Source organism: Apteryx mantelli, chromosome 3 (genome assembly GCF_036417845.1).
Source record: "Apteryx mantelli isolate bAptMan1 chromosome 3, bAptMan1.hap1, whole genome shotgun sequence".
Classification (NCBI taxonomy): Eukaryota; Metazoa; Chordata; class Aves; order Apterygiformes; family Apterygidae; genus Apteryx; species Apteryx mantelli.
The window spans coordinates 19683478-19708663 of NC_089980.1; the positions used below are offsets into that span (position 1 = coordinate 19683478).

General features: G+C 47.1%; 3 protein-coding genes across 6 annotated transcripts; 2 read left to right on the forward strand and 1 right to left on the reverse strand.

The window, feature by feature from the left end:
* The first annotated feature begins 378 nt into the window (after positions 1–378).
* Positions 379–18170, forward strand: GALM (galactose mutarotase). Of its 2 annotated transcripts, none has more exons than XM_067292840.1 (8): positions 379–688; positions 1062–1216; positions 3194–3400; positions 5966–6047; positions 8967–9108; positions 9229–9403; positions 9649–9771; positions 17996–18170. In XM_067292840.1, the coding sequence occupies exons 1-7, from the start codon at positions 493–495 to the stop codon at positions 9724–9726; spliced, it is 1035 nt and encodes a 344-aa protein (XP_067148941.1). In that variant the 5' UTR covers positions 379–492; the 3' UTR covers positions 9727–9771; positions 17996–18170. The 2 variants fall into 2 exon arrangements, with proteins under 2 accessions (XP_067148941.1, XP_013816759.1); XM_013961305.2 differs by having other exon boundaries at positions 9649–9754.
* Positions 13142–20109, reverse strand: LOC106494823 (serine/arginine-rich splicing factor 7). 2 transcript variants are annotated; one of them, XM_067292842.1, is made up of 9 exons: positions 20009–20108; positions 19460–19640; positions 19129–19305; positions 18172–18246; positions 17981–18082; positions 17670–17723; positions 15404–15448; positions 14714–14749; positions 13142–13452 (listed from the first exon to the last, which is right to left on the reverse strand). In XM_067292842.1, the coding sequence occupies exons 1-9, from the start codon at positions 20034–20036 to the stop codon at positions 13398–13400; spliced, it is 753 nt and encodes a 250-aa protein (XP_067148943.1). In that variant the 5' UTR covers positions 20037–20108; the 3' UTR covers positions 13142–13397. The 2 variants fall into 2 exon arrangements, with proteins under 2 accessions (XP_067148943.1, XP_067148944.1); XM_067292843.1 differs by lacking the exons at positions 13142–13452; positions 14714–14749; positions 15404–15448 and adding an exon at positions 15455–17368 and having other exon boundaries at positions 20009–20109.
* Positions 19828–24645, forward strand: GEMIN6 (gem nuclear organelle associated protein 6). Of its 2 annotated transcripts, none has more exons than XM_067292844.1 (3): positions 19828–19922; positions 22148–22293; positions 23917–24645. In XM_067292844.1, exons 1-3 carry the CDS (start codon positions 19842–19844, stop codon positions 24290–24292), a joined length of 603 nt encoding a protein of 200 aa, XP_067148945.1. In that variant the 5' UTR covers positions 19828–19841; the 3' UTR covers positions 24293–24645. The 2 variants fall into 2 exon arrangements, with proteins under 2 accessions (XP_067148945.1, XP_013813398.2); XM_013957944.2 differs by lacking the exon at positions 19828–19922 and adding an exon at positions 21467–21536 and having other exon boundaries at positions 23917–24638.
* Positions 24646–25186: the final 541 nt, after the last annotated feature.

Sequence of the window (25186 nt, forward strand, 5' to 3'; positions counted from 1 at the left end):
GCATTTGAGTCTTATCAATAGATGCCAAAAATGTATATACAAATTATTTCTAGTGTTTTCCTACAGACTGAGCTTGCTTGCCAAGGCCTGAGACAGCCAGGAGAAGTCAGTATTTCAAAAGAAGGTAATTTTTGATGGTTGAGGGTCACATGAATGGATAACATCTGGCTAGCGACTTCATGATTTAAAAACAGCATTTTGTCCTGTCGTACTTTGCAAGGGCCCCAAAAGCGGAACTGTAATGAAAGCGGGAGGAGAAAAGGTGGCAATGGCGATGCATGCCGGCAGCCGAGCTGGGATCCGGTAGGAAGCCAGCGCTTGGCATGACTCCTCCCCACTGCGCGGCTCTGGGAGGCCCCATGTGATTTTGCTGGCTCCAGCTACTCCCTGAACTGTGTTTGCTCCGCTCCCGGCCACCATCGCTTCCTGCTAAGCTGCCGTCTCGCCCAGAGGGGCCGCAGCTCCTGCTGAGGGACCAAACTCCGGGGAGCGATGACGGAGGTGACAAGGGAAGCATTCGGGCACCTGCCCCAGGAGGAAGGAGGAGGAACGGTGGAGAAGTTTGTGTTAAAGTCCGACAGCGTGAAAGTGGAGATCCTGTCCTTGGGGTGCATCGTTGCTGCTCTGGAGATGAAAGGCAGGGATGGGGCGTTTGCAGACATTGTCCTGGGCTTTGACAGCTTGGAAGGTGGGTCTGAATCCCTTTCTAAAAAATAAAAAAATAATAATAAACATCAGGGAATTTAACCAGCTGGGCTCAGCAGTGGACAGGGAAGGGGGACCCTGCTGGCTCTGGCGTTTAGCTACCTTCTTCTGCTGGGGTGGCTCCGTGCCACTCCTTGACTGGCAGCACTGGGGGCCTTTTCTGCAATTTTACACAGAAAGCAATTCCCACCCCCCCAACAGCTGTTTTAATCAGAGATGTGCAAGACTATCCAGTGCCTCCCTGGTCATGTCCTGTGAAACACCAGGAGCTCAGTCTCCAGGTCCATCTGGTTGCAGTCCCAACAGGCAGTGGTCCACTGCTCCTATCTTTAATGACACGCTGTTTTTCTGACCAGGTTACACCAAGAAGCACCCCTTCTTTGGGGCTGTCGTGGGGCGAGTTGCCAACAGGATCGCGAAGGGGAGGTTCACCCTGGGCGGGCAGGAGTATCAACTGGCCCTCAACAACGGACCCAACAGCCTGCATGGAGGAGCCAGGGGGTTTGACAAGGTAAATCTCAGCCTGGTGGGTCCAGTGGCCTTTAGCCTCCAGGTGACAGCGAGAGGACCCTGTGTCTTCAGTCCTGACTCTTTAGAGATTTCTGGTGGGTTAATGAGTTGAATCAGCAAATGCCCTAGCTGAACGCTGCCGATCATTGTCTGCCCTCCCCGATCCTTCTCTTTCCCCTAGCTCTGGGCTGGACTGCTGCAGCTTCTGGGGCCAGATATCACCTGCGCTCTGTGAGGGGCTATAGCAGCAGAGTATCTCCTCCCTCTGTTTCCTCTCCAGAGAGCCTTGCTGATAATCCTGTTCTTTCCATAATGGACAGAGGTTTCCGCTTTCCTGAAGCCTTGGGCTTTGTCGGATCGAGCGCATTGGTAGCCAGCAAGAGGTTGATCCACAGTTTCCCCAGAGGAACTTGTGCAAATGTACTGCTGCGGCTGCTTTCCCAGGTTAATGTTTTGCTTTGTGAAAGAACATCCAGGCTGACGGGGCAAAAGTCAAAGCATTTGTGGAAAAAAAAAAAAAAATCACTTAAAGAGCAGCATCAACTATGAACTGGCATCAAACCAGGTTTCAAACCTTCCTCACACAGTCTGTGGGGCAAGCTCAAGCATCTGCAAAAGGCCCTGCCACCAGCCTGGTCCTCTGTGGGCTGCTGCAAGCATGCCTGGGGCAGAAATTGTAAAATCCTATAGCCAGGGCCTGGTGGTGAGCACGCAGCTCATATCTCCCCAGTTTGCATGAAAGAAAACCTCTTCCCCAGTGCTCAGCAGAAACACACTGCAAGCGCAAGCTTGACATGCTTAAGCCAGATAACAGTGACAGTCCAGGGATCTGCAGTTAGCGCTGACAAAAACAAGATGCTCTGGCTCCTAGCTGTGACTGTCTTAGTCATCTTGGCAGTTTTTCCTTATCTTGAAGACCTCAGCGTTGTGGTCAGCGACTGGGCTGATGATGCAGGAGTTTGGGGGCTTTTGCGATGCTGACGCCTGACTCTGTGGCTGGAGGACTGAGGGACTACAAAAAATATCTGGGTTTTGAGCTAAGATAAATCACTGTATCTGTCTTTGCCTGCTGAATATCTGATGACCCCTCGGTGGAAGGACTCGCTGGCCAGTGGCCTTTTGGAGCTGGGTGGTGGTGCAGGAGCCCGCTCTGGCCATGCCATGCATGACCCTGGTGTCGCAGTGCCCCGGGGGCTGGTTGTCAGCAGGTACCTAGGGAAGAGCTTAAAGATGGTCTCTTCTTCCCACAGTCTGTGGGCAGCAGCTTGCAGAATATGCTTACTGGCCTTTAATGGCTTTTTCTTCCACAAACTTAAATAGCCACTCCTCCACAAATGTAAATGCACAGCATCCCATGGCAGTGGGTTCTACAGCTGAACTATGCTCTGCATGGGAAAAGGACCCACTTTGCACCCTGAATTCCTGCTTTTGGCGAAAACATTGCCTTTTGGCAAGTCTGATTTTGTAAACTCCTCACAGGGCATGGAGAGGGTGATCTCAGGAACATTGTCAGGCCCTTGCCTCTGGATCAGTCCTATCTGATTAGAGAGTAACTCTCCCTTAGAAAAACTGATCACAGCCTGCACCCTTTGAGACACGGAGTAACACAACAATGCCCAGGACAGATTCCCCCCTTCCCCATCACAGCAAGCTGCCTCATTTGTTCTGCTCCACATGGAAAAACTTGTTCCCTGGTGCTGGCCCTGACTGACTAAGAGCAGGCTGGTATTTGCATGTGTTTTTCTCCTGCTTCCCTCTTTTTCAAGGGAATGTCATTCTTCAGTCCTTCATAGGTAGAAATAGGTAGATATTTTTCCTAGGAGGAAGAGCAGGGAAGATGGCTGAGAAAAACCTTCGTGTTTGTTTGGGTGCATTGTTCCTTGGGTGCTTTTTCTGCCCAAGATCAGCCCAGCCTGGGGCAGGCGATAAGAGCACTGCATTTCCCATTGCTCTCCAGTTAACGGCCCAATGCTTGCAGGTTCTCTGGAGCCCCGAAGTCGTGCCAAATGGTGTCCGCTTCTTCCGGCTCAGTCCAGATGGTGAGGAAGGCTACCCTGGTGACCTGAAAGTCTGGGTCACCTACACGCTCAGTGGTGGGGAGCTGGCCATCAACTATCAAGCCCAGACCAGCAAGACAACACCCATCAACTTGACAAATCATGCATACTTCAACTTAGCTGGGCAGGTAAGCATGTGGAGGCCCAACACCATAGAGCAGCTGCAGGGGAAGGACAGGAGCCCTTGGAGAAAAGACTTCCCATGGGATTATTCGGACCAATACGCTGGTTTCTAGCAGTCCGGGCCTGCTGGCAGGTGCCTAGAAAAGGGGGCTGGCAGACAAAGTTAAGACTGTTTCAGTCCATTCCCATCATCAAGCATGGGAAAGGCATGTGCCTTTTTCCCCATATAGAAGAGAGTTCAGTAAGGACATGGCTTCTAGAGACACAGGGGTGGGGGTTGTCCCTGTGGCTAGTGGGTTGGATGCAGCCTGCAAGCTGGGACAGGACTGGTTCATGTAGGGCTCAAGCAAGCCTGTGTTATCCCAGTGCCTCGGGAACAGATCATGACTGTTACAGAATCACAGAACGGTTGAGGTTGGCAGGGACCTCTGGAGATCATCTGGTCCAACCCCCCACTCAAGCAGGGTCACCTAGAGCACGTTGCCCAGGATTGTGTCCTGACAGCTTTGGAATATCTCCAAGAATGGAGACTCCACAACCTCTCTGGGCAACCTGCTCCAGTGCTCTGTCACCCTCACAGGAAAGGAGTTTTTTCTCATGTTCAGACGGAGCTTCCCATGTTTCAGTTTGTGCCCGTTGCCTCTTGTCCTATCGCTGGGCACCACTGAAAAGAGTCTGGTCCCATCCTCTCTACACCCTCCCTTCAGATACTTACACACGTTAAGTGTGTAAGTGTGCTCAGCCTTCCTTTCTCCAGGCTGAGCAGTCCCAGCTCTCTCAGCCTTTCCTCATACAAGAGATGCTCCAGTCCCTTCATCATCTTAGTAGCCCTCTGCTGGACTTGCTCCAGTAGCTCCATGTTTCTCTTGTATTGGGGAGCCCAGAACTGGACACAGGACTCCAGATGTGACCTCACCAGGGCTGAGTAGAGGGAAAGGATCACCTCCTTGACCTTCTGGCAATGCTCTTCCTAAGGCAGACCAGGATACCATTGGCCTTCTTGGCCGCAAGGGCTCATTGGTGGTTCATGGTCAACTTGTTGTCCACCAGGACTCCCAGGTCCTTCTCGGCAGAGCTGCTTTCCAGCAGGTCAGCCCCCAGCCTGTGCTGGTGCATGGGGTTATTCCTCCCTAGGTGCAGGACCCTGCACTTGCCTTTGTTGAACTTCATGAGGTTCCCCTCTGCCCATCTCTCCAGCCTGTTGAGGTCCATCTGAACGGCAGCACAGCCCTCTGGTGGATCAGCAAACTTGCTGAGGGTGCACTCTGTCCCTTCATCCAGGTCACTGATGAAGAAGCTGAACAATACTGGAACCAGTATTGACACCTGGAGGACACTGCTTAGTTGCAGGCCTCCAACTAGGCTGCACTGCTGGTCACAACCCTCTGAGCTCTGCCATTCAGCCAGTTCTCAATCCACCCACTGTCCACCCTTCTTTGTGGGCAACTAGAAAGTGTCAATCTCTCCTGGTCATGGATCCTCAGAAGGATAACAGGAGGTGCAGAACTGGCATCCCCTAGCAGTGGACGGGCTTTTCTTAGCCTTTGAGACAACGTGCTGAAGACCTCTGTCAGGATGGCATAGCTGAGATCAGATCAGCATCTAGATGGCCTGATCAAGAGAAATGCCCTCATGGAAAGGGGATGTGATGGGGCCAAGGTTGCACCGTGGGGCAGTGGCAGGACCAGGAGGGCATGCAGGGGTCCTGCACACCAGTCAGGGGTCCTGTCAACTTGACTGCACTGTACCTCAGCTGCGTTTCAGTCTCACTGTGTTTCTAACTGGACTTAGAGGAAAAGGATCTGGGAAATAACATTGCTGGACAAGGAATACAGGATGATGCAATCACCCTCAGATCTGAACACCCTTAAAAAGCTCATAGATAGTGAGAAACATCCCAAGCCCTCCATGCAAGGTGTCTGCTTATGCTATTGCTCTAACTTTGCAGTTAGTTTACCCTGTTTGTCCTCCCAGCAATACAGTTATATAAGCACCTACAGCATGCAACTCAGGCATGTTTCCAGAGGAACAGCAGACCTTTGAGCATGAAATTGCTACTCAGATTAGGCGGTGCCATGCACACTCAGCTTTGATCCCGCTCCCCATCCAGCCCAGCAGGTTTCTTGCCAGCATCCCTGAGGCCACAGGAGAAGAACAGGAGTGCAACCCCCTTGCACCACACGAGATGAGCTGGGAAGATGTATTGTGTCCCCCCACACTTGCTTCCTCCCTACTTTTGCCTTCCCCTGGGTGCTCAGGGACCAGTGTGCTTTGGCTAGTCAGTCTGCAGCATGGTAGCACTTGGCAAGGCAGAAGTTCAAACTGATTGTCCCAACTCTGCAGGATTTACAGCCTCCAGGCCCCATGCAGATATTTGCCAGTGCTGGTGCCTTTGTCCTGTGCCCTCTGAAGGGGACAAGGTGGGAGAAGACACTGTAGGACCAGGCAGTACCAGACCAGCTCCAGTAGCACCATGGAGCACCACCTCCCGGATGCATTTAGGGCTGCAGCACATATACAATCCTCAGATGGTTGAACAACCACAGCAAGTATTTCCCATCCTCCCACAGGGCTCACAGGACATCTACGACCATGAGATTTCCATTGAAGCTGATTCTTACCTGCCTGTGGATGACACCAAGATCCCTACTGGTGGGTGGCATGAGACTCACTGCAGATGGGGGAAGATGGTTTCACAGATGAGCATTTGGGGGTCCCAGGGAGCAGTGAGAACAGGGCTAGAGAAAAGGCTGCAACATGGGTCCAAGAGGCTCATCCAGGAGACAACCTACCCACAACACAGGTCCAAGGACCACCTGGAGCCAGAGACAGGAGGGAACAGAAGCTGCACCTACAGCATAGCCCAGGCTGAGCTTAAATAGGGCTCCTGGGCCCATGGGTAGGGGTTTGGGAGGTCCCAGGTGAGGCTGCTCAGGGACATTAAGGCGTTTTGGTTGTAGAGGTGGAAAGCCTGGAGCACAAATCACTTCTTGAGTCCCCTTTTGCTTGGTCTCTGTGGCCTTTTGTCCCGCTTTGTGTTTGGGGAGTGCTGCTCCACGTTTACGGCTCTGATCCCCTTCTGACGCTGAGCACTGTTATATTTTTAGTCTCTGTTTAGACATGATGACGACCAAGGTTTGTCCTGGGGGTGGCTGTGTTGTACCTGACCCCAGAGGTCTGAGCATCTCAGGAGTTCAGTGCTCAGCTCCCTGGGCTTGTTCCCTGGTTTGATGCTGGCCCTTGTTACAAGTCGACAGCAGCCTTAGCGTGCACGCAGTCCTCCACGGGTGGATTTTGGCTGTGGGAGCTCCAAAGCCGCTGGGGTTTTTGGCGTTTGGGAGCCCGGCATCGTTCTCCTTGTGTGACCTGAGCTGTCAGTCGGGATGGGAGAGCCGGCACGACTGGCTGCAAGTCTGAATGCCCCAAAGCAGCACTTTTAATACAGCTTTTTTTTCCTGCCTTAAGCTGGCTTTAATGTCCTGCATGCCTAAAGGAAGAGAGCCGGTTAATGAAAACCAGCATGTTTTGCATGCTAAGTAGGTTAATTAAACAAAGGTGCTATTACCCTGTCTCAGTGTAGAAGTAGACTGTCAGCCTCTTGCACGCAGCCTTGAGTTGGGGGTAAAAAGGATAAAACAGGACCCCCCCCCCCCCAGTTCCTCCTTTTGGGTGCCTTGAGTTTAGCCCTCCAGCAGCTCCCCTTGAGTGACAACTTTTTGGTTTTGTATAAGTGACCCCCATGAATTGCAGTAAGAGCAGGTCTCACTGCAAAACGAGTCTAATTTCAAGTTTGGCTGTGAACGGGGCTCTTTTTTAAAAAGGAAATCATTGGAAAGAAAGAAGCATTCACCTTAAATTTCAAAAGCCTGAATTAGATTCAAACAACCAAAAAAGTGGACCCAGATATTTATATCCGAATAATGGATTTTTTGTCATCCCGGATGGCTTAGAGGAGACCAGATCATGCGGGTGCAAAGGCGACCGCTGCACACTGGCAGGCGAGCAGAGTGGGACCTGCTCTCGGCTCCGGCAGCGCAGGGACAGCCTGGCAGCAAGTTTGGGGTGTAAATGCCGGGAAGGGGGCACTGCTCAGCGTAGCTAGCGCCTGCGGATGAGAAGCGGCGCGTGGGGGGGCCCCAGGGGCCGCTGCGGCGCCCGCCAGGCAGTTTCTGGTAAGCGCGGGCCTGCCGAGTTTTGCTGGAAATGGCAGGTTTTGGTTCTCTGACGTCTTCGTAGGGCCGCTTCGTCAAGCACAAGGGAGAGGAAGAGCGTCTTCAAAAAAAAAAAGAAAGGCGAGAAAGCTTTTTAGTTCAGGTGTCTGCTGTAACCGAAGTCACGTTTGCTTTTGCAACCCCAAAACTGCTGTGCACACATCAGCTGGCGCCTGGAGAAATGGGAGAAATGTTTTGGGTAAAGGTGCCTGCTGGAGCTGACGAGACCGTGGCTGCTCTCAGCCCCCGGGATGAAGGCCAGGCTCGGGCAACCATTAACACTGAGCCCTTCTGCCCAGCCGCTGCTGGATTTTAAGTAGGTGCCTAAATCAGAATGGTTTATATTTTTTTCAAAGTGTTTTTCCACCCCACAGCTGCTCCTTTCAGATAGGATCAGAAGCCGCAGAGATGCGCAGTTTGTCACATAGAGACCGCTCTTTCTCTTTGCTTTTCTTTTTCAAGGTTTGCAGCGAGGGAGCAGTGCAGAGCAGCATCTGGGCTTGAAGCCCGCTGCAGCGCGCGGCAACCGCTCCCGCTATCAAGGGATAGGAAAATGCGACTTTCGGGGAAAAATCCCCTGCCGAAAATTGCCTTTGGGTTGGAACAGCTGCATTTTGCATCGTGTTTAACATGTCGTAGGGTGGTTGTTCTCACTGGGAGTGTTTTAGCGCAGGATGCAGCATTCCCATGTGGGTTCTTAAAAGAGACTTGAGAGCAAGTGTTGGGTTTATGGTCTTAAATGTTGTTTTTTTACCCCCCCCCCAAAGGGTGAGGGAGCCAGGGGTGTCAGAGGCTCTGGAGCAACAGCTCCCACACGAGGAGCTGGGAGTCCAGTGGCATTTCCAGCTTTTATGACTCAGAAAGAAATGGTATCAGCGAGAAAGACTGCGAGGAGAGCAAGATGGGCACGTTTGGTCTGAGATAGGACAGGGTTTATTTATATATTTATTTATGAGTTTGTGTAAGTCTTATATATATAAATATGCATCGCTACTAATAATATATTTGTTTATATGTCAGTTAGATGGTACAGTGCCATGTCGATGTTCTGTTATATAATTATGTATGTATTGATTATTATCCATCTGCAGTCCTGTATACGTTAAAAAAAAAAGGAGGGGCCAGAAGCTGCTGTCTCGCTGCGCAGCTGACGGCCACCGCGCTCAGCTCTCCCTGCAGGCCCACCAGAAGACGAGCTCTTGCTCGCCTGCTTTACTGCCACAGGGTACCACGACACGCCGAGGGCTGCAAATGGCTTCAAATCCTCGTCCCGCCAAAGCAAGGGGTTTCAAACCCACGCAGTGTGAGGCGCGTCCGCTCGCGGGTGCAAAGCGCTCACGCAGCCGTTCTCCTTGCTCAGGGGAGGTGGCTACTGTGCAGGGCACCGGCTTTGATCTCCGGGTGCCTGTGGAGCTGGGGAAGCACTTGCAACGGTTTCGCCTGGATGGCTTCGATCACAACTTCTGCCTGAAGCCGGGACCAGCTCGGCACCTTGCAGCCAGGTAGGACGGGCCCCCGGCGCTGCTGTCCAGCTCCTCGCCCGGGGCTGCTGGTGGGTGGCCCCTGGGACTGCGCGGCCACCCACCGCCAGCTCACCCAGCCTCCTGTGGTGGCATCTGCAGGGCTCGGCACCCCCCCACCGGCAGGGCCCTGGAGGTGCACACCACCCAGCCCGGCCTCCAGTTTTACACCGGCAACAACCTGGACGGCTCCCTGAAGGGCAAAGGCTCCGCCAAGTACCCCAAGCACTCGGCCTTCTGCCTGGAAACCCAGAGTTGGCCTGACGCCGTCAACAAGGTAAATTGTCCACTCTCCACCAGGAGAGCTCTGCCAAAAGCCTTCAGCCTCCCCAAACCATCTTCCAGCCCTTGCTTAGCTAACTGGGGTGGCGTGGAGAAAAGAGCACTCACCACCACCAGAGAGGAGAGAGGAGCTGGGATTTTAGATCTGCGCTACGGCGTGGCTGCTCTCTGCTGTCCCAGCAGCAGATTTCTGCCCTGGTGGGAGCTCACGATCGCTAATGTGCCATTTCCTCCCCGCAGCCCCACTTCCCTGATACCCTGCTACGCCCGGGAGAGGAGTACAACCACACCACTTGGCTCGTCTTCTCCGCTGCTTGAGGCCTGGCGACTCCCTCCGCTGAAAGGAGTAAGTGCGCCTAGCAGGTTAGCCAGGAATCCTGTAAGAGGCAAAAAGCTGCTTTCAAACTATACTGGATGATGTAACAGATCCAGGGACTTTTTATTCCTCCTGTGATTTTCACCTTTGGATCCCGCTCACTGTGAGTTTAACTCTTGTCACCACATCTGCTACTGTCTGCTCTGTGCAAAGCTTTTGCGCGTTGTTCAGCCTCGCTCCTAGGTAAGAGGTTTTGTTCCTTAGGCAAAACGCACGGAGAACACTCCCTTAGGCACATGGCAGGCCTGTGCTTAAACTACAGCAGGGGATGCTTGGGCAGAGCGCGTGGGAGGCCTCATGGAAGCTCCCCATCAGCAGAGTGCTCCAAGCTGTGCCCACCCCTTTGATTTGCCCCAGCAGCTAGGGCTCAGGTAACTGCTGAGGTCCCCTGCTGAGTTACCAAGACCACAAAGCTGCAGCCACCAGATCCGAAAGCAGTGTTACAAGGGCACAAGTAGGGCTAAACCCAAGGAAAGCCCAACTAGAGCCTGCGAGACAGCTGCAGCCCCGTCCCTGGTCCTGCGTAGAGGGTGGAACCGACTACTGGTGCAGAAGAGCTTTGTGGAGGACGGTGGGCCGGGATTATCCCGCCTGGCCACCTCTGACTTCTCTCCCATTTCAAAGCCGGCAGCGATAACCGCCCAAGAGCCTATTTTACACTGCACCTCTCTGCCAAGGTAAAGCAGGACCGTTCTGAATACACAACTGCAGAAGAAAACAGTAAGCCTTAGGTTGCGTTTCCAAGCAAAATAACGCCTGTCATCCTCCAAACCCCAAAATAGGGAGAGGTCTGATAAAACCCTAAAAATTTATAAAGTTTACAAGCATGAAGAATTGACACAAGCCAGCCAGGCACTGTCACCATGTTAGGAACAGCAGTGCTCAGACTGCTTGATGCCCCTCTCGCCCGGGGACACACGGGTGACCAGCTCTCATGCAAGGCAACACGGCCCAACTCCCTCCTGTTGTAATGCTGCTACCGACGGGACCAGGCAAGCAACTTCCCCATCCTCAGCAGCAGGTCGGGGTGAGCGACGCTTACGGGACTGAACCTCCTCCAGCTGAAAGCACTTGGCCTCTGGTTTTGCAAACATTGCGGAGCCCTGTTGTGGTCAGATCTTCCACCCGAAGCCCCCCCAAAGCGAGCACTCTGCTGCTGAGTGCATGGAGGCGTGCTGCTGGGCTCAGGGTTACTGTGACAGCACTCATGCCAACACGCCCCGGTGTCAAAGCAGCCTTTCAAAGCGCCCAGGAAGAGCTCTGCGAACGCCTCAGGGAGCTTCTGGTCAACCCCGTCGAACTAAGGCGAGCACTGAAGCTGAGCTGCCAGGTGAGCACCGCTGCCGAGGACAATGGCTCAAGCTGGGGGAGGGAGCAAGGCCACCCAGCGAGATGCTCATTTTTGGTCACCACAGACCCACGAGAGCCCAGATACCAGGAAGGATTTGCCACTGCCCCTTCTCTGTGCCTCAGCTATCGGCCATCCTTCGTAGCAGACCGCAGACACGCAGCCTCTGCCCTCTGGCACAGCCCTGCCTCCTCGCTCCTAGTTTTCTCATCGCTAAGCCTGGGTTTAGCAGAAACCCCGTCCGCTCTGGTAACCCAGGCTCCACCACTCCATTTTCCATAGCATCTCTGGGTACTGAAGAACAGGTACCAGTACAGCTGTAGTGTTAGTCGGCAGGTTTATTGTGGAGTAGGTTTGCCTTAAGAGTACAGAAGAAAAAAAAGCTGATCAAATTCCAGAGCGCTGGTGCAAGTGTACTTCTCATGGGTTATGCTATAAAACGGGCAGGCAATACACAACCAATAAATAGTCCAAACACAAGTCACAGGCTTTCGCTATTTCTGATAAATCATTCCAGGCCGACACGTGTCACCTCCTGCTCTCCCTTTGCAGTTACAGTGGAATTTCATGGACAGGGCCAGAATATTGGTCATTGCACCTGGCACATGAAACACTAGTTCCCGTTGCTATGTGCCAATGGAGCGTCCTGACGGACACCAAGCATCGCAACAATCAGGACTAGGCATAAAGGCCAAAAGCTTGGCTTCTTCAAACAGTGCTGCACTATGAGACACTTTCAGAATCTGGACTATTGGCTCATACACTGAAAAAGCTCCATAAAGTCATCTTTGAACAGAAAACCTGTTTTCTGGAAATCATGGGGTACCCAAGATGCTACTGAAGTTAATTTTGTAATTTTTTTTTTGCTTTTTAAGCATACTCTGTTGTGGTTTACACATTTGAAGCAATCTACCATTACCTATTTCACTAGAAGCCCAAATAGCCCTCATTTTCCATTTCAGTGCTTGTTTAGACAGGCTTGTAAGCTTTATTTTAACACTGAAACTGGCATTTATTTCTGCTAGATATCCCATCACAGTTTAAAAAAAGAAAAAAAAAGTTTGTTTTTCCCTCCACCTACCAATTTTTTTGCTGACAGCCTAACCTTGTTTCCAGTCTTTTGGTGTGATCAGTGTCAACAAAGTGCCTTATCATGCAATTTTTGACTATGGAATGAGTACAGAGTTTGACATACGTATATACAAATCATTAAGCCTTCAGCTATGTATTTGCTGTATGAAACTAGCTTAATCAACAAATTTGACTCCAGAATCTGGGCTGCTTTAAAATTGTACCATTTTCTGTGTAGCAGGTTAAAATTCCTGAGGTTGGCAAGGAGAATCTTTCACTTTAAGGAGGAAAGGTAGAGTGCACTGCAGGAAGACTAATAACAGCTTCCTCTTGCCCCTCAAACACATGTTCAGAAGTTCTTTCAGAAAGTATTGTTTCCTTAGGTCTTCCCTCAAAAAAGGAAAACATGCCTTGAGACATTTTAGGAATTTTTCTTTAAACTAAAAAAAAAAAAAAAAAATGCAAGAAAGGAAAGTAGCAATCACTGAGTTATTAATGATTTGTATTCTGTTTAGATGTTTCTGGAGATGTTATTTATTTTAAATATGCCAGTGTTTTGAATAAAAGCTCATTCTTACATTTTTGGACACTTGGTATCACACTAGTCCAACCACCACAGAGCAAGCATTGCAGAATAAAAAATAAATTGATGAGGGAGAAAAATGAATGCCCTTTAAAGATCATAGAGGAATAAAAAGGGCTTATGTAAATTTTTAACCATCTGCAAACAGAGAAGATGAAATGCAACTTCCATTTCAAAGAAAGCAGAAACTGATCCTATCACCAAAGACCATTCGACAATAAATGGGAGAAGTGACTAGCTTGAGAAGACACTAACATTAGTCATTGCCATTTTAGACATTTTTCATCCACATTACATAGCGCACAGTGAAAGTTACCCAAATGTTAACAGAAGCCGCAGGGTTACTACAGAGAAGTTTTAGTTAAAAATACACATTTTATTTCAATGTGCCAATAAAAAAGTCCCACATTTTCATATCACAGGAAGTTAATTCATACAATAAAAACAGGCCTGCGCTAGTCTATTGGTGCGACTAACTCAGAAGACCCAGATCATGCCAAATTTTCGTTGATATACTCTTCTATCTACATTCTTACATTTACAAAGACACCACAAAATCCCTTATAATGTAAGCAAAATAACTTTCTTCCCAAAAGATTAAGTTCATAACTTTAATCCATTCTTTCAGGACTTGCACTTCTTTGAGGGCTTCCTGATGGTGAACGACTGAAAAGAAAAAAATTCACAGTTAAAACTGCAATAGTGATATGCGATTCACAAATACAGGAAAAAGACGGCAGAAAGATACCCAGCTACTCCAGCACCCTTCAAGTACTGATCATCAATTAAAAAAACCCCCAATCACTATCGACAAAATTAACGGGCTGATTATTTCCACATTAGAGAGAACGTATTTATTTTACTTACGGAAAAAAGAGCATTTGAAAATTTCTGTTTGTAACAATCCTAATAAGAAGCAACTTCTTCATAATTAGCTCTATTAAACAAAGTCAACCTGGATACTTGCTTTTTCCAATGTAGACTTAAATTTTTGCATTTCTCTACTGTTCTACTGTTTAAATGTGATCAATGTAAAGTAACAAAAAGAGTACTACTGGTACTGGTTTTCAATGTAACCAGGATATTTCTTCACCATTCTGCTACAGGAGGTTGTCAAAACCTCCTGTCACCTATTATGGTGATCACTTTGATATATAATGAGCATTTATGCAAGTCCCATGTGATTGTTTGTGAGGTTAGAGTACATGCAGCAGCATTTTTAAAGGGGGAAAAAACCCCGCAAGTCTAGAAGTTCTACAAGTATGTAAAAATAAAAGCAGCAACTTGCAGGGTAGAAAGCTGACCAAAGTGCAGGACACACTGTGGCAGGACTACAGCTATTCTAAATACCACATATTCCCTCCCTACAAATCCTGAAGTTCAAAGTTGTAAAAACGAGCTATTAATGACTTCAAATTAGGAAAAAAAGTGCTGCTGATTCTGTCATTACATGCAGATACAGAACTATTTACTGACTGGGGGGGAAAAAAACAAAACGGAGTAACAGTAGTAAGAATAACAGATCAATCTTCCATAACTGACTGCCATGCTAGGTTACTCCACTGTGTCTTCCCCAATCTCACTTAGCCTTTAATGAGACCCAAACCTGATGCTGACATTTATTCTGAGCCTTGGGTTCACTCTTAGACAGTCTCTGTTCAGCAAAACTGGTAGAGAACTGAAATAACATAGCAGCAGTCAAAGGCAAGACATAATATGGCTATGCAACCAATATCTTGGGGGAATGTTTTAAAACAATGGGAGCAATAACCACAATCACATTATTTTTATCAGAGGGATCTTTTCAGCAAAATACCTTTCTAGCATTTCACTATGAGCAGCAATAAGACTCCTCAGCATAGATCACTGCAGATACTAAAATGCCAACTCGACGTACCCTAGGCTATTAGGAGAGAGATCAACATACCTTCTCTTTGGAGATGGTGATCGGGACTTTGATCGACTGTCAAAACAGAATACAATCAATGCAGCTTACAGTTAAAAATGGAACTTATATATTCAAGAAAGTAAACATCTGAGACAACAATGTATTTATCACGGGCAATCGAGCCTGAAGTTCTTTAAAATGGCAAAGTTATCAAATCAGCTTTTACAATAGTGGGAATTCTCAACTGATTTAGACTAATTTTAAGGAACCGTCTTCAGCAGAGAAAACACTGGAAAACAAGGGGAAGAACTGAGGTGAGGCTTTGAGACAAGAAACATCATCATAGATCCTTTCAAGTATTTCACTAGCAGCATTAACAAAGCTAATGCCTTTTATCTGATGGATAGTGGAATTTAATAGAATACAGCACAACAAAATCAGTACTGCGATAGAAACCACAAAGAGCTAATGAAAACCAAGAGGTGGGTAAGGAATATATTCCAAAGACCAGCAAGGGAAATTATATAGTCACAGTTGTATCTGAAACAGATCAGCAAGGCACTCATGCTTTGGGTTATTTTTTTCTAAAAGCCCCCAGAGACAATTCATAGAATTAACAAACTTCTAAAATACAACTGAAACACTGATCCAAGGACCAGGCTTTGTTAATCATGAAAAAACAATACTGAGTTCTAGATACCACTGCAGGTTTTATCTTTGTATGCTCACCTCTTAGCCGGGGAGCCAGATTTAGATCTGCCATGAGACCTAGACCTACAATAAGAGGAAAAAATACAGCTCAGCCAGGAAGCCAGTAGCATGCCCGTGTCTGAGATAGCAAGATTCACACTAAATGCATAAAAACTGTAATGCTGAACACAGACAGAATCCTGCAAGCTTGCAAGCCTTATGCTGCTAAGTTTTAGAAGAAAGCCTTCTAAATTGATGCTGCACATGTTGCTCAGTACTGTGGCACCAGGCTGATGCCTGATGTTCACTGATGCCAGTGGCAGGAATACATAAAGTTACCCAAGTTCTGGCCAGTATGTTCACAAAACTCATAAAAAGCCATGCTCTAAACTTGCCATTTTTTTTAGGCTTGAGTTACACCTGCCACTATAGTTTAAAATGGCTGCAGGCAGGATGCTCCTATGAATGCCTTCAATTCAATGCATTTAATCTTTTATACGCACTTGCTAAAAATGTTCTTTCAAATCTTAACCATTTTGAAAAGACTGTCAAAAATAACAATCTTTTTGTGATAAGATTGCTGCACCAGAACACTACTAATGTTGCCTACAACAATAGAAATTTTTAATCATCAAAGGAAATGTTTTACTTTTCACATCCAAGGCTTTCCACAGCTACTTCCAGATTTATGCTTTAATGCTGTCAACCCAGCAAACATGATGTAATACTTCAAAGTCTACAGTTTAGTACCATACATTCCTTTGATTCTTCTGTAAAGAACCCATCTTTCAATTGCCTGATACAGAAACGTAATAGTGACTTCATTAGAAATTAAACACCAACATTTTGCCAGTTTTCAGTAATTCCAGTTCTGTAATTTCCTCTACCACGATCACTGGAGGTGCATTTAAAATGAAAGAAGTTTCACAATACAGAGTTTAAAAACTACACTAACAGTATCCTGTACGCTTCAGAAAATCATCCTGGCACTTAAAAAAAAAAAAAAAAGAGAGAGAGAGAGAAAATAGTGATAATAAAAAAAATCAAGAGATTTTGCTCTTTGAGAGCCTGTTAACCTTAGCTCTTTTCTGCTCACCACTGTCAGTACATCAGCAATGAGCCAAGGATAAATCATGTTGGAACAACTAGTATTAAGATTCAACATAGTCTAGTGACAGGTAAAGAAGCTGCCTCTGACCAACAAAGGGCACTGCTTCGCTGACTCAGGGAATTTCCCTTCTTTTTTTGCTAGTGTTTGGACTGTTCACACCAGTGTTTCTGCTCTTAACTAATCCATCTCCTGGTCTTCATCTCTCCATTGCCTAAAAAATCCTGTCATTGCTTGATGCTCCACCTTCCCCCCCCTCCTTTCATCACTGAGCACTCCTGGTTTCAAGTGTACACTTTTCCACTTATCCCCCCTTTAGCTAAGGCATCCCTTCATTTTTTTTATTTCTTCACTGTTGACTACTATATTAATTATTTCAAAAAGCAACTATTCAAGCAGAACAGCAGGCCCCAGTATGGCCTGGGAAAAAACCCAAGACCCTATCCTTCACAGCAGGACTTCAATTTACTCTTATTCCCTATGACAGCTCCCAGAAGACATCCAGTCAACACGCGTCAGCCATGCTGTTCTTAACAAGTTTGCAAGCACAGCCTACATTCCTTTACTGTGGAAGGATTAAATCCCATTATTGAAGAGAACAAATGACATGCGGTATTTCTTTAAAATTTGATGGTCATACTGATGGTACATTCGATGGTACAAAATAATTCTCCAAGCTGTTATACCATCTCAAATTTAATTCAACTACCACAAATCAACACACTGTGAATAAACAGTCATGTATTTAAGACAGCTGGAAACAGTCAAACCACTCAGGGCACTAGCAAGTCCTTCAAGACTTGACTGTTTACATATATTTAATGCTTTAAAAACACTACCAGAAAGGTGTTCTAATTTCTGACAAATTACAGAAGGTGTCCACAATCTCAGATGTGCTAAACAAAACAAAAGAAAAGCACTTTTCAGATTAATTCTACATTTGATCGCCACGTCAGTTAAGTTATAATGCAAACCAATCAAAATTGTACTTCTGTTCACTATCAAGGCCCAGATATTGATATGTAAAATAAACATAAAAAGAGAAAGAATAACCTTCTGTACTGTTTTTTACAGCTTCCAACCCATGTATTTGCGGTGAGAACACTCAACTTTTTCTGAGATTTTTAAGATTAGAAAATGTTGACAGATCGTTAAGCAACTGTTACTAAGTATCCTCTGTCGCTGCAGAGATCTTACCTGCTTCGTGGCCACGTAACAGATCTGGATCTAGACCTGGATCTTGATCTAGACCTGAATTAAAAATTAAAAACATAACAAGATCAAAGAATGCAACTCAACTAGAAGTGATGACTGTTACAAAACTACTTAGATTAATATCTACATATTGAGTGTAAAATCTGCATGATTACTAAATATTTTAGACATCAAAATTCATCATGGGACATGTAGTTGTTTTGAAGTATCAAAAAGTAATCAGATCACCATGCCTATAACTTTATTCAGAATTATCAATAACTTTTTAAAGCATTCTTAGCCTGACTAATTACCTTGATCTCTTCAAGGAACCCGATCGGGATCGGCGGGGAGAGACAGATCTAGACCTACGAGGAGAAATGGACCGGGACCTGCGATAGGAAGCTGACCTGGACCTGCAAAAAAGTATTTAAAAATGAATGATGAAATTGTAGCTCCTTCCTGAGAAAAAATATATAATAATAAAAGACAAACTTAAGCATACCTCCTACCACGACTACGACTGCGTGACCGAGAATACCTCCTTCCTCGGGACCTTGAACGGGATCGAGACCGGGACCTAGTTTTAGGTTAGAGAAAACAGGTATCAGGAAACAGCCGCAGCAATCGGTGCACGTGAACCTCTGCTGAAGTCAAAACTTTCAGACAACTAAAGAACTAGCATCTGTCAGTTGGAAAAATGTCTGGGCCTACTTGTCTTGAGCATTTTTACTACCTAGAAAAATGTTAAAAGCTGAATTACATTGCAGAATTACATTAGAATAGAAAACACTGTAATGCGTATTTAAAATAAACCTTGCAAGTTTGCAGGTCGACCCTCTTTGGCCCAAGGTCTAGCAGATCTAGACGATCTAGAAGTATCTATAGCCGATCGCTGCATCTAGGTGTTCTCTTCAATCTAACGACGATCAAACTGACAGCCCAATGAGCCAGGGTGAGGCTTGATTGACGCAAGAAGATTTTTCTAGGTGGGAATGTGGTCAATCTGGTGTTCCTCTTTCTAAACCGGAGGGGGGGCCCCAATTGAAAGCCAAATTTACTGTTATGGCGATCACCGTCTCAAATTTTCTGCCCTTAAAGAATAAGGTGAAGCTACGTGTAGATGGCTCGAGGGGATCTGGCCTCTTATGCTGATCACCTCAAGGTCTAGGAGGATCTTAAGTGTCGGATTTGCAAGGCGCCTCAGCATGAAATCTTAAGGCTCGTGACATTCTGAATCAAGGCGACTGACTCAAACGAAGAAACCTGAAAGGTTTTGACCAGGTTGATTATTAAGATATTAACATTCGATAGAAATATCAACAAATTGTAATATACGCCTATACATTTATTCTAGCTTTAAAGTTAAAAGAAAACTGGCGTAACATTCTCTTCTTTGCTAACAAGAGCTACACAAGAGTTAACTGGTGAAACAACCCAGCCACTCCGGTCCCATACGTACCTGCTCCTCCTTCGGCGACTATAGCGATGGCAATCATAAGCATAGTGGCCTTTCTCGCCACACTCATAGCATCTGTCATTAGGGTCAAAGGGGCGCCGCGCCGGAGGCCTGTCATAGCGGGAGCGACGAGGCATCCCTGTTGACACTTCCACTCTAACCCTGGAGCCACAAATCACCCTGGAACAAATCCACAACAGCTATAAGTTAACTTACTGTTTGCCCGTTTAAGGCAGAACTATACAAAAGAAAAGAACCAGACAGAAAATGCCGTTTCTTTCTCTCTCTGGTTTTAAATAGATGCAGCTCTACAGACATCCGAATACACACGTACTTGCCATCGAGTCCACGGACAGCATCCTCCGCATCCCTCGGGTCTTCAAACTCCACGAAGGCAAACCCCGGCGGGTTCCTCGCGATCCACACGGTTCGCAGCGGCCCATAGTAACTGAAGGCTCTCTCCAGCTCTCCTTTGCCTGCGCCCGTGCCCAGGTTCCCCACGTAGACCTTGGTCTCTGCCGGGAGCGAAGGCCGTGTGAGCAGCTCCGGCGCCCGCAAGGCGTCCCGCAACAGCCCTGGGCTCCCGCGGCGCGGGGAAGCGGCCCCCCCCTCCGCCCGTGCCGCGCGCCGCCATCTTATTGCGCGCCCCGCTCCCGCCTACCGAACCAGCAGCTACGCGCGCGAGCGCACCCCTCCCCCACGGCCACTGACGCAAAATGGCGGCGGCGACAACGGCAGCAACGGCCGCCTCGCCTCCCTCCCCACTTCACCGACCGCCGGCGGCTCCGCTCCCCTCGGTAAGCACCCCTTTGCACAAGCTCTCCGGCGCCCCCCCCCCCCCGTCCCGCGGCCGCCCGCCGCTCGCGAAGCCCCGGCCGCTCACCGCCTCCATATCGGCCGTAACGCGACATGCTAACGGCTGCTTCAACCGCCTCTCCCCGCGCGCACGCGCCGCCGCTCGCGCCTCCTCCCTTCCCCCCCCCCCGGGCGCAGAGCGACGGAGTGCACTCGCGGCACGCACGCGCGCGGCAGCGCTGGCCTGGCGCGCGCCCTCGGGGGCGGGGCGGGCAGCGGTTGCCACGGCGACGGCGGGGGGAGGGCCGCGGCTGTTGGCGCCTGAGGCGGGAGAAGGAAGGGGCTCAGGGGCCGGTGGCGGCGCTTCCGTGCCCATCGCGGCCTGGGGAGTCGCCACAGCCGGCCCCCTTCACCGCTGCGCCGCGGGGCCGGTCCTGCAGTGCTTATTTACCACCTCAAGCCCACCAAGAGCTTCCGTTAGCGGTTAAGAGCTGGGAGTGGCGCTGCTTGAGACCCCGGCCCGGCCGGGGCTCGTGGGGGAGCGCTGGAGTAACGGGCCTCTGCCCTGGCGGGAGTCTGTCATGCAGGGCCGTGAAACTCTACCGCCTATATATATACATATATATACACACACGTGCACACACACAATTATGCTCCTACTTTCCATTGCTTTTCTTTCAAACATTTCTTACTGTGCTGCTTTGCTCTTATAGTGAAAGCGATCAGATTTGCTAATCCCTGCTTTCTAATAAACTACAACTTTGAAAGAAAGCAATAACTGAATGCTGTAGCATGCATCATTCACGAATAATCCCTACCACACTGTCCAAATTGAATTGAATCTTCACAGAAAAAAAAAAAAAGGATATTGCCTCCTTAAACCTGGAAAATAAGGCTTTATACCTCACATTTTTATACTTTTTTTTTTTCCTGCTTGGATCACAAAATCATCACATGTTTTCACTTAAACTACTGAAATGATGCAAGCTTGTTTGCTTCATCCATGGGAAGTTTTTCATTAGTAGCCTAAAAATAAAGCAGCTTTCTTGAAAAAAAATTAAGTTTCTCAACCTTACAGTTGCACAGGAAAGCTTGTAAAGACAATTCACTGACAACCCAAAAACTCAAAACCAGAGAGTAAATATATTGATATATTTTATATAGTAGATACAGCACACGTCTGTACATATTTATGCACACAGATTGCTTGGAAGGGCTTCGACCATGATTTTGCATACTGAGTTAGCAATCCCACAGTACTAATAGGACAATCAGCAAACTGAGATGATTTTAAGTGGGGCAGAAGGCAGAAAACCAGGTGTGTTAAATGCTACACCACACACCTCGTTTTGGAATTTGACCCATCTCGTGTGTGTGTTAAAAAAAAATATATATATATATTTGTTTATATACACACGTATATTTATAAAACACCCCAGATGTGGGCATTTCTCTGCCTCAGAAGCCTCCTGTTTTGTGCTTAACAAAATAAGGACGAAGGGGAGGGTGTTTCCGAGCAGCAGGAAGTGGCGGGCCACGCTAGGGAGTGTGGGCCCTGGCCGAGCTCACACCCGCCCTTCGCGGGCTCGGGAGCGAGCAGCCAGGAGCCCCGGTCGGTGAGTGGGAATGTGGGTGCAGGGCCTGGGGGCCCCAGGAGCCCAGCTGGGCCGCTGCAGTGGGGGGAGCAGGGCTGCCCCCCTGGCCGTGCCCAGCGCCCTGCTCGTCCCTCGCTTGCTGCTTCGGCTGGGAGCAGGTAGGGACTGTGGGATGGCGGCTTTGCCAGGGATGAAGGCAGAGCACGAGGGGGCTGGATAACGCCCTGCCACAACTGTAGAAGGGCTTGGAGGCAAGCGATGTCCCAGTGTACAGAGTGAAGGCAGTAATTTTCTGCCCTCCAGGGGCAGTGATCCTGAAGGTTTCGTGAGACAACACAACGGCAGAGACACTAACGACAGTGTTTAATGCTAACTAACTAGAGTGTTTAAAGTATTAAGTTAGCAGAACAATGATTTTTGAAGCCTCCCTGTGTGCCTTTAAAAACAAATGAACTGAGAGGAAACTCTAGAGAATTGCAGTAATATGCAAAAATACGTCAGTGAATGTTTGTGTTTAAAAAAAGAAAACAGGTGAATGGAAGATGGCTACCTGGAGACAAACTTAGTTCTAATGTGAAGGCTCAGAGCAGGGAGATTCATTACTTCTGCTAATTGCTCTGGCTGTTTCCTAGGTTCTAAATGTAGGAAATATGAATGACTGGCAAAGGAAAAGCCCTCTAGACTGGCAAACGTATGTGAACAAACAAGTGAAAGTTGCAGCAGCTGAGAAACACGAATATGAAGGATGGGTCTTAACAGTTGACCCAGTTTCTGCCAAGTAAGTACCAAAGCTTTTGTTTCCATAAAACTAAGAGATAACAAGTTTTTCATGAAGAGAAAAGAGGATCCCAAGCCTGAGGCAAACTTGCTTGGAGCAAAAACCGCACTGAGGCTCTGTGCCATCTTTTTTTAATTGGCAGGACTTAAGAGAAAGGGATATTGCAGGTGATAAGGCCAGTTCACCTAAAGCCAAACTGATCTTGTTCACAGGACCGATAATTTGGGAGAGCAGGTAATACCTATGAGCTTCTTTGCTCTGGACTTGTGCTGACTTTACTGTGGATCTGGGACCTGTACTTTAAATGCTGCTCCCACATTTAGGACTGCTTTTAATAATATACCAAGCCCTGCCTCACAAAGAGGCCAGGAATGCTTTTAATACGTTAGGTGTTACTGAAATCCTTGTCCTCTGTTGAGCTCTCATGTCAATGCCCTGCTTTCCCCTCCACCCAGATACTAACGGGGATATAGTGCCTGCTTTGGGGCTTTGGACAGGTACAGAAAGTGGTACCCACAGGTCCCTGTATCTCAAGTAATAGGAAAACAAGGTTTGAAAGGGTGCACCAGGAAATAGGTTGAAATTTGGCTCCTTGCTGCTAGAGCTTTTTCTTGCCTTTTTGGTTGCAAACATGTCTAACATGAGCATAAGATGAACATTAGAAACTCTAAAACATCCAGTCCCTTGATTCTGTTTTAAAAGAATTGGTTGCTGCTTCAACTCTGGAGTAGCTCTGATACTCTAATCTCTTGGGGTTGCTTGTGCTTGTTGGTGAGAACAGTCTGTGCATCTGTGAGTAATTCTGGGGATGGCCCAGGCTAAATCAAGGCATGTTTCATGGGATGTTTCCCCCAAAATTGTTTACTCAGTCAATGGTGGCAATAGTAGATTAGCAAAGTGCTGGCATCAAATTCAGGAATTTTTCTTCCCACAAGAGGAAGAAGATGTTTTCTGTCCTCTTCCTTGATTTATGTGGAAGAGATCCTAGAAATATAAGGAGTTGCTTTCCTACCTGTACTTTGGAATTTCTGGGATCTAGGTGCCTTTGGGAAAAGACCAAGCAAGAGCCTTAAGCTGCTACAACAGGTCATTACCTCTCAGTCCAAGCCTGAACCTGCTGTGGTGTGTTCCCATTGTAATACTCAGAAGCTGGCAATACTCATTAAAAAAAATAATATTAATTACTTTAGTAATGATCAATTAATCATTAAAAGGTCCTGATGCTACGTTGTTAGCTGCCACCATTGCCTTCAGCACTCAAGTGTCCAATGTATGAAGGTACTGTTGTTTTTGAAAGTTGGAAGACTTAGGGTGCTTTTGCAAAGCTGCCCCAAAATATTTGGATTCCCAGCCCTGGTTTTGACACATACTTTACTTTTTTTTAACATAAAGTTCTGCTGGATAGGACCTAGAGCAGTTCTATAGTCAGGGCCAGAAGTTACCCCCAAAAACTCACACTTTCAGCATTGAATGGGTATGATATGTTTTTCAAGAAAATTGCTGGGTACTCAATATTGCCTACAAATCTGGGCTACACTGAGCACTTACCTCCAAGATTCTTGGCCTGTGTTTCTCAATCTTCAGTTAACTATACTCAATAATATATCCTTCTTTTCTTGGCAGTATTGTCCTTGCAAGCTTTCCAGAGAAGGAAAAGGTGGTAATTTCAGTCGTCTTGGGCCATGCTATCCAGGAGGTCGAAATACTTAAAGAAGGGGATGATGAAATGGAGAAACGACTTTCTCGCTTGTTCATGCCTGAAGAGAGCAAAGCTTACAGCCCAGAAGAGCTGGAAAAGAGGAAGAGCAACTTGAAGACTTGGCTAGAAACAAATCACATCCCTGTAACAGAGCAAGGTGAATCAGGAAGAACGCTATGTGTGGCAGGTGTATTAACTGTTGACCCACCGTACAGCCCAGAGGAGTGCAGCAGCTCCAATGAGATTATTCTGTCTCGGGTTCAAAGCTTGATACAGGGCTATCTTGAAAAACAACCGTGATGTCTGCTGTTCAAAGCATTTATATTTAGGCATGGGTCTACATGTCCCGTTTTAAGAACTATCCTGGATATCTATATTCACTATATGCAAAACTGCTGGGTTTAGGTGTTTTTGTTGAGTGTTGTATACTAAGAAAAGGATGAAACAAGCAGTATAAACTAAAAGCAGGAAGCATTTTACACATACTATTCTTTTTATTAAAAGCAAGCGTTGGATAATAATTAAACTGATATATACTTATGAGCAGTTTTTGTGACAGTATCGTGAAAGATCAAATGAGAGAAATTTAAGCTGTGTTTTCCTCTGCCTTTAAAATTAATTTCGTCCCATTTTCTAGTGGTGTAGGCACATTTAAATGAACTGCTTGCCATGATTTTTTTTTTCCAGAAAGAGAATAGCTGGAACAAAAAGATGACTAAACTATTTAAGTTTCTTTGTGGTACTTGGAACTTCCCAACCCAGATGCAAAATTTGTTCTGATTTTTTTTTTTTCCCCACAGCAGTTCTCCTGTTTTAAAACATGAACTGTAATACAGGACCAGATTTTGTAACATTATTAGGCAAGGTAAGCAGGATTAAAAAACATCATTTCCTTTCTAAATTTGCTATTTTAGAGTAACGGTGGTTGGAAGACCTTTGTTCCTTACAAAGAGAATTTTCTTGAAATTCAGTAAGTTTTTTTTTTTTCCTTAATGTTTTGGTGCTGCTAGATTATACCATTGCCACAACAAACAATGCAAAAATCATTATGTGATTATTCCAGAGATGATTAACCCAGACAGGAAGTTTTTACGCCCTTTGTTTCACGAGTGTCTGGGTATGCTGATTTGTTATGTATTATTACTAAATAGCACCAAAGGCTGCGTTGTTGTGTGCACAGATGCATTTGGAAAG

What these genes read in the sequence shown, in the direction of transcription:
- GEMIN6 (XM_067292844.1), top strand. Translation starts at nt 19,842, where the DNA reads ATGGCGGCGGCGACAACGGCAGCAACGGCCGCCTCGCCTCCCTCCCCA. An exon ending in CGGCGGCTCCGCTCCCCTCG is followed by an intron (nt 19,923 to 22,147) that starts GTAAGCACCCCT and finishes GCTGTTTCCTAG; the next exon opens with GTTCTAAATGTAGGAAATAT. An exon ending in GTTGACCCAGTTTCTGCCAA is followed by an intron (nt 22,294 to 23,916) that starts GTAAGTACCAAA and finishes TTTTCTTGGCAG; the next exon opens with TATTGTCCTTGCAAGCTTTC.
- GALM (XM_067292840.1), top strand. Translation starts at nt 493, where the DNA reads ATGACGGAGGTGACAAGGGAAGCATTCGGGCACCTGCCCCAGGAGGAA. An exon ending in GGGCTTTGACAGCTTGGAAG is followed by an intron (nt 689 to 1,061) that starts GTGGGTCTGAAT and finishes TTTTCTGACCAG; the next exon opens with GTTACACCAAGAAGCACCCC. An exon ending in GGCCTGACGCCGTCAACAAG is followed by an intron (nt 9,404 to 9,648) that starts GTAAATTGTCCA and finishes TCCTCCCCGCAG; the next exon opens with CCCCACTTCCCTGATACCCT.
- LOC106494823 (XM_067292842.1), bottom strand. Translation starts at nt 20,036, where the DNA reads ATGTCGCGTTACGGCCGATATGGAGGCG. An exon ending in TTACGGCCGATATGGAGGCG is followed by an intron (nt 19,641 to 20,008) that starts GTGAGCGGCCGG and finishes CGCTCCCGGCAG; the next exon opens with AGACCAAGGTCTACGTGGGG. An exon ending in GTTACGTGGCCACGAAGCAG is followed by an intron (nt 15,449 to 17,669) that starts GTAAGATCTCTG and finishes CTCTTATTGTAG; the next exon opens with GTCTAGGTCTCATGGCAGAT.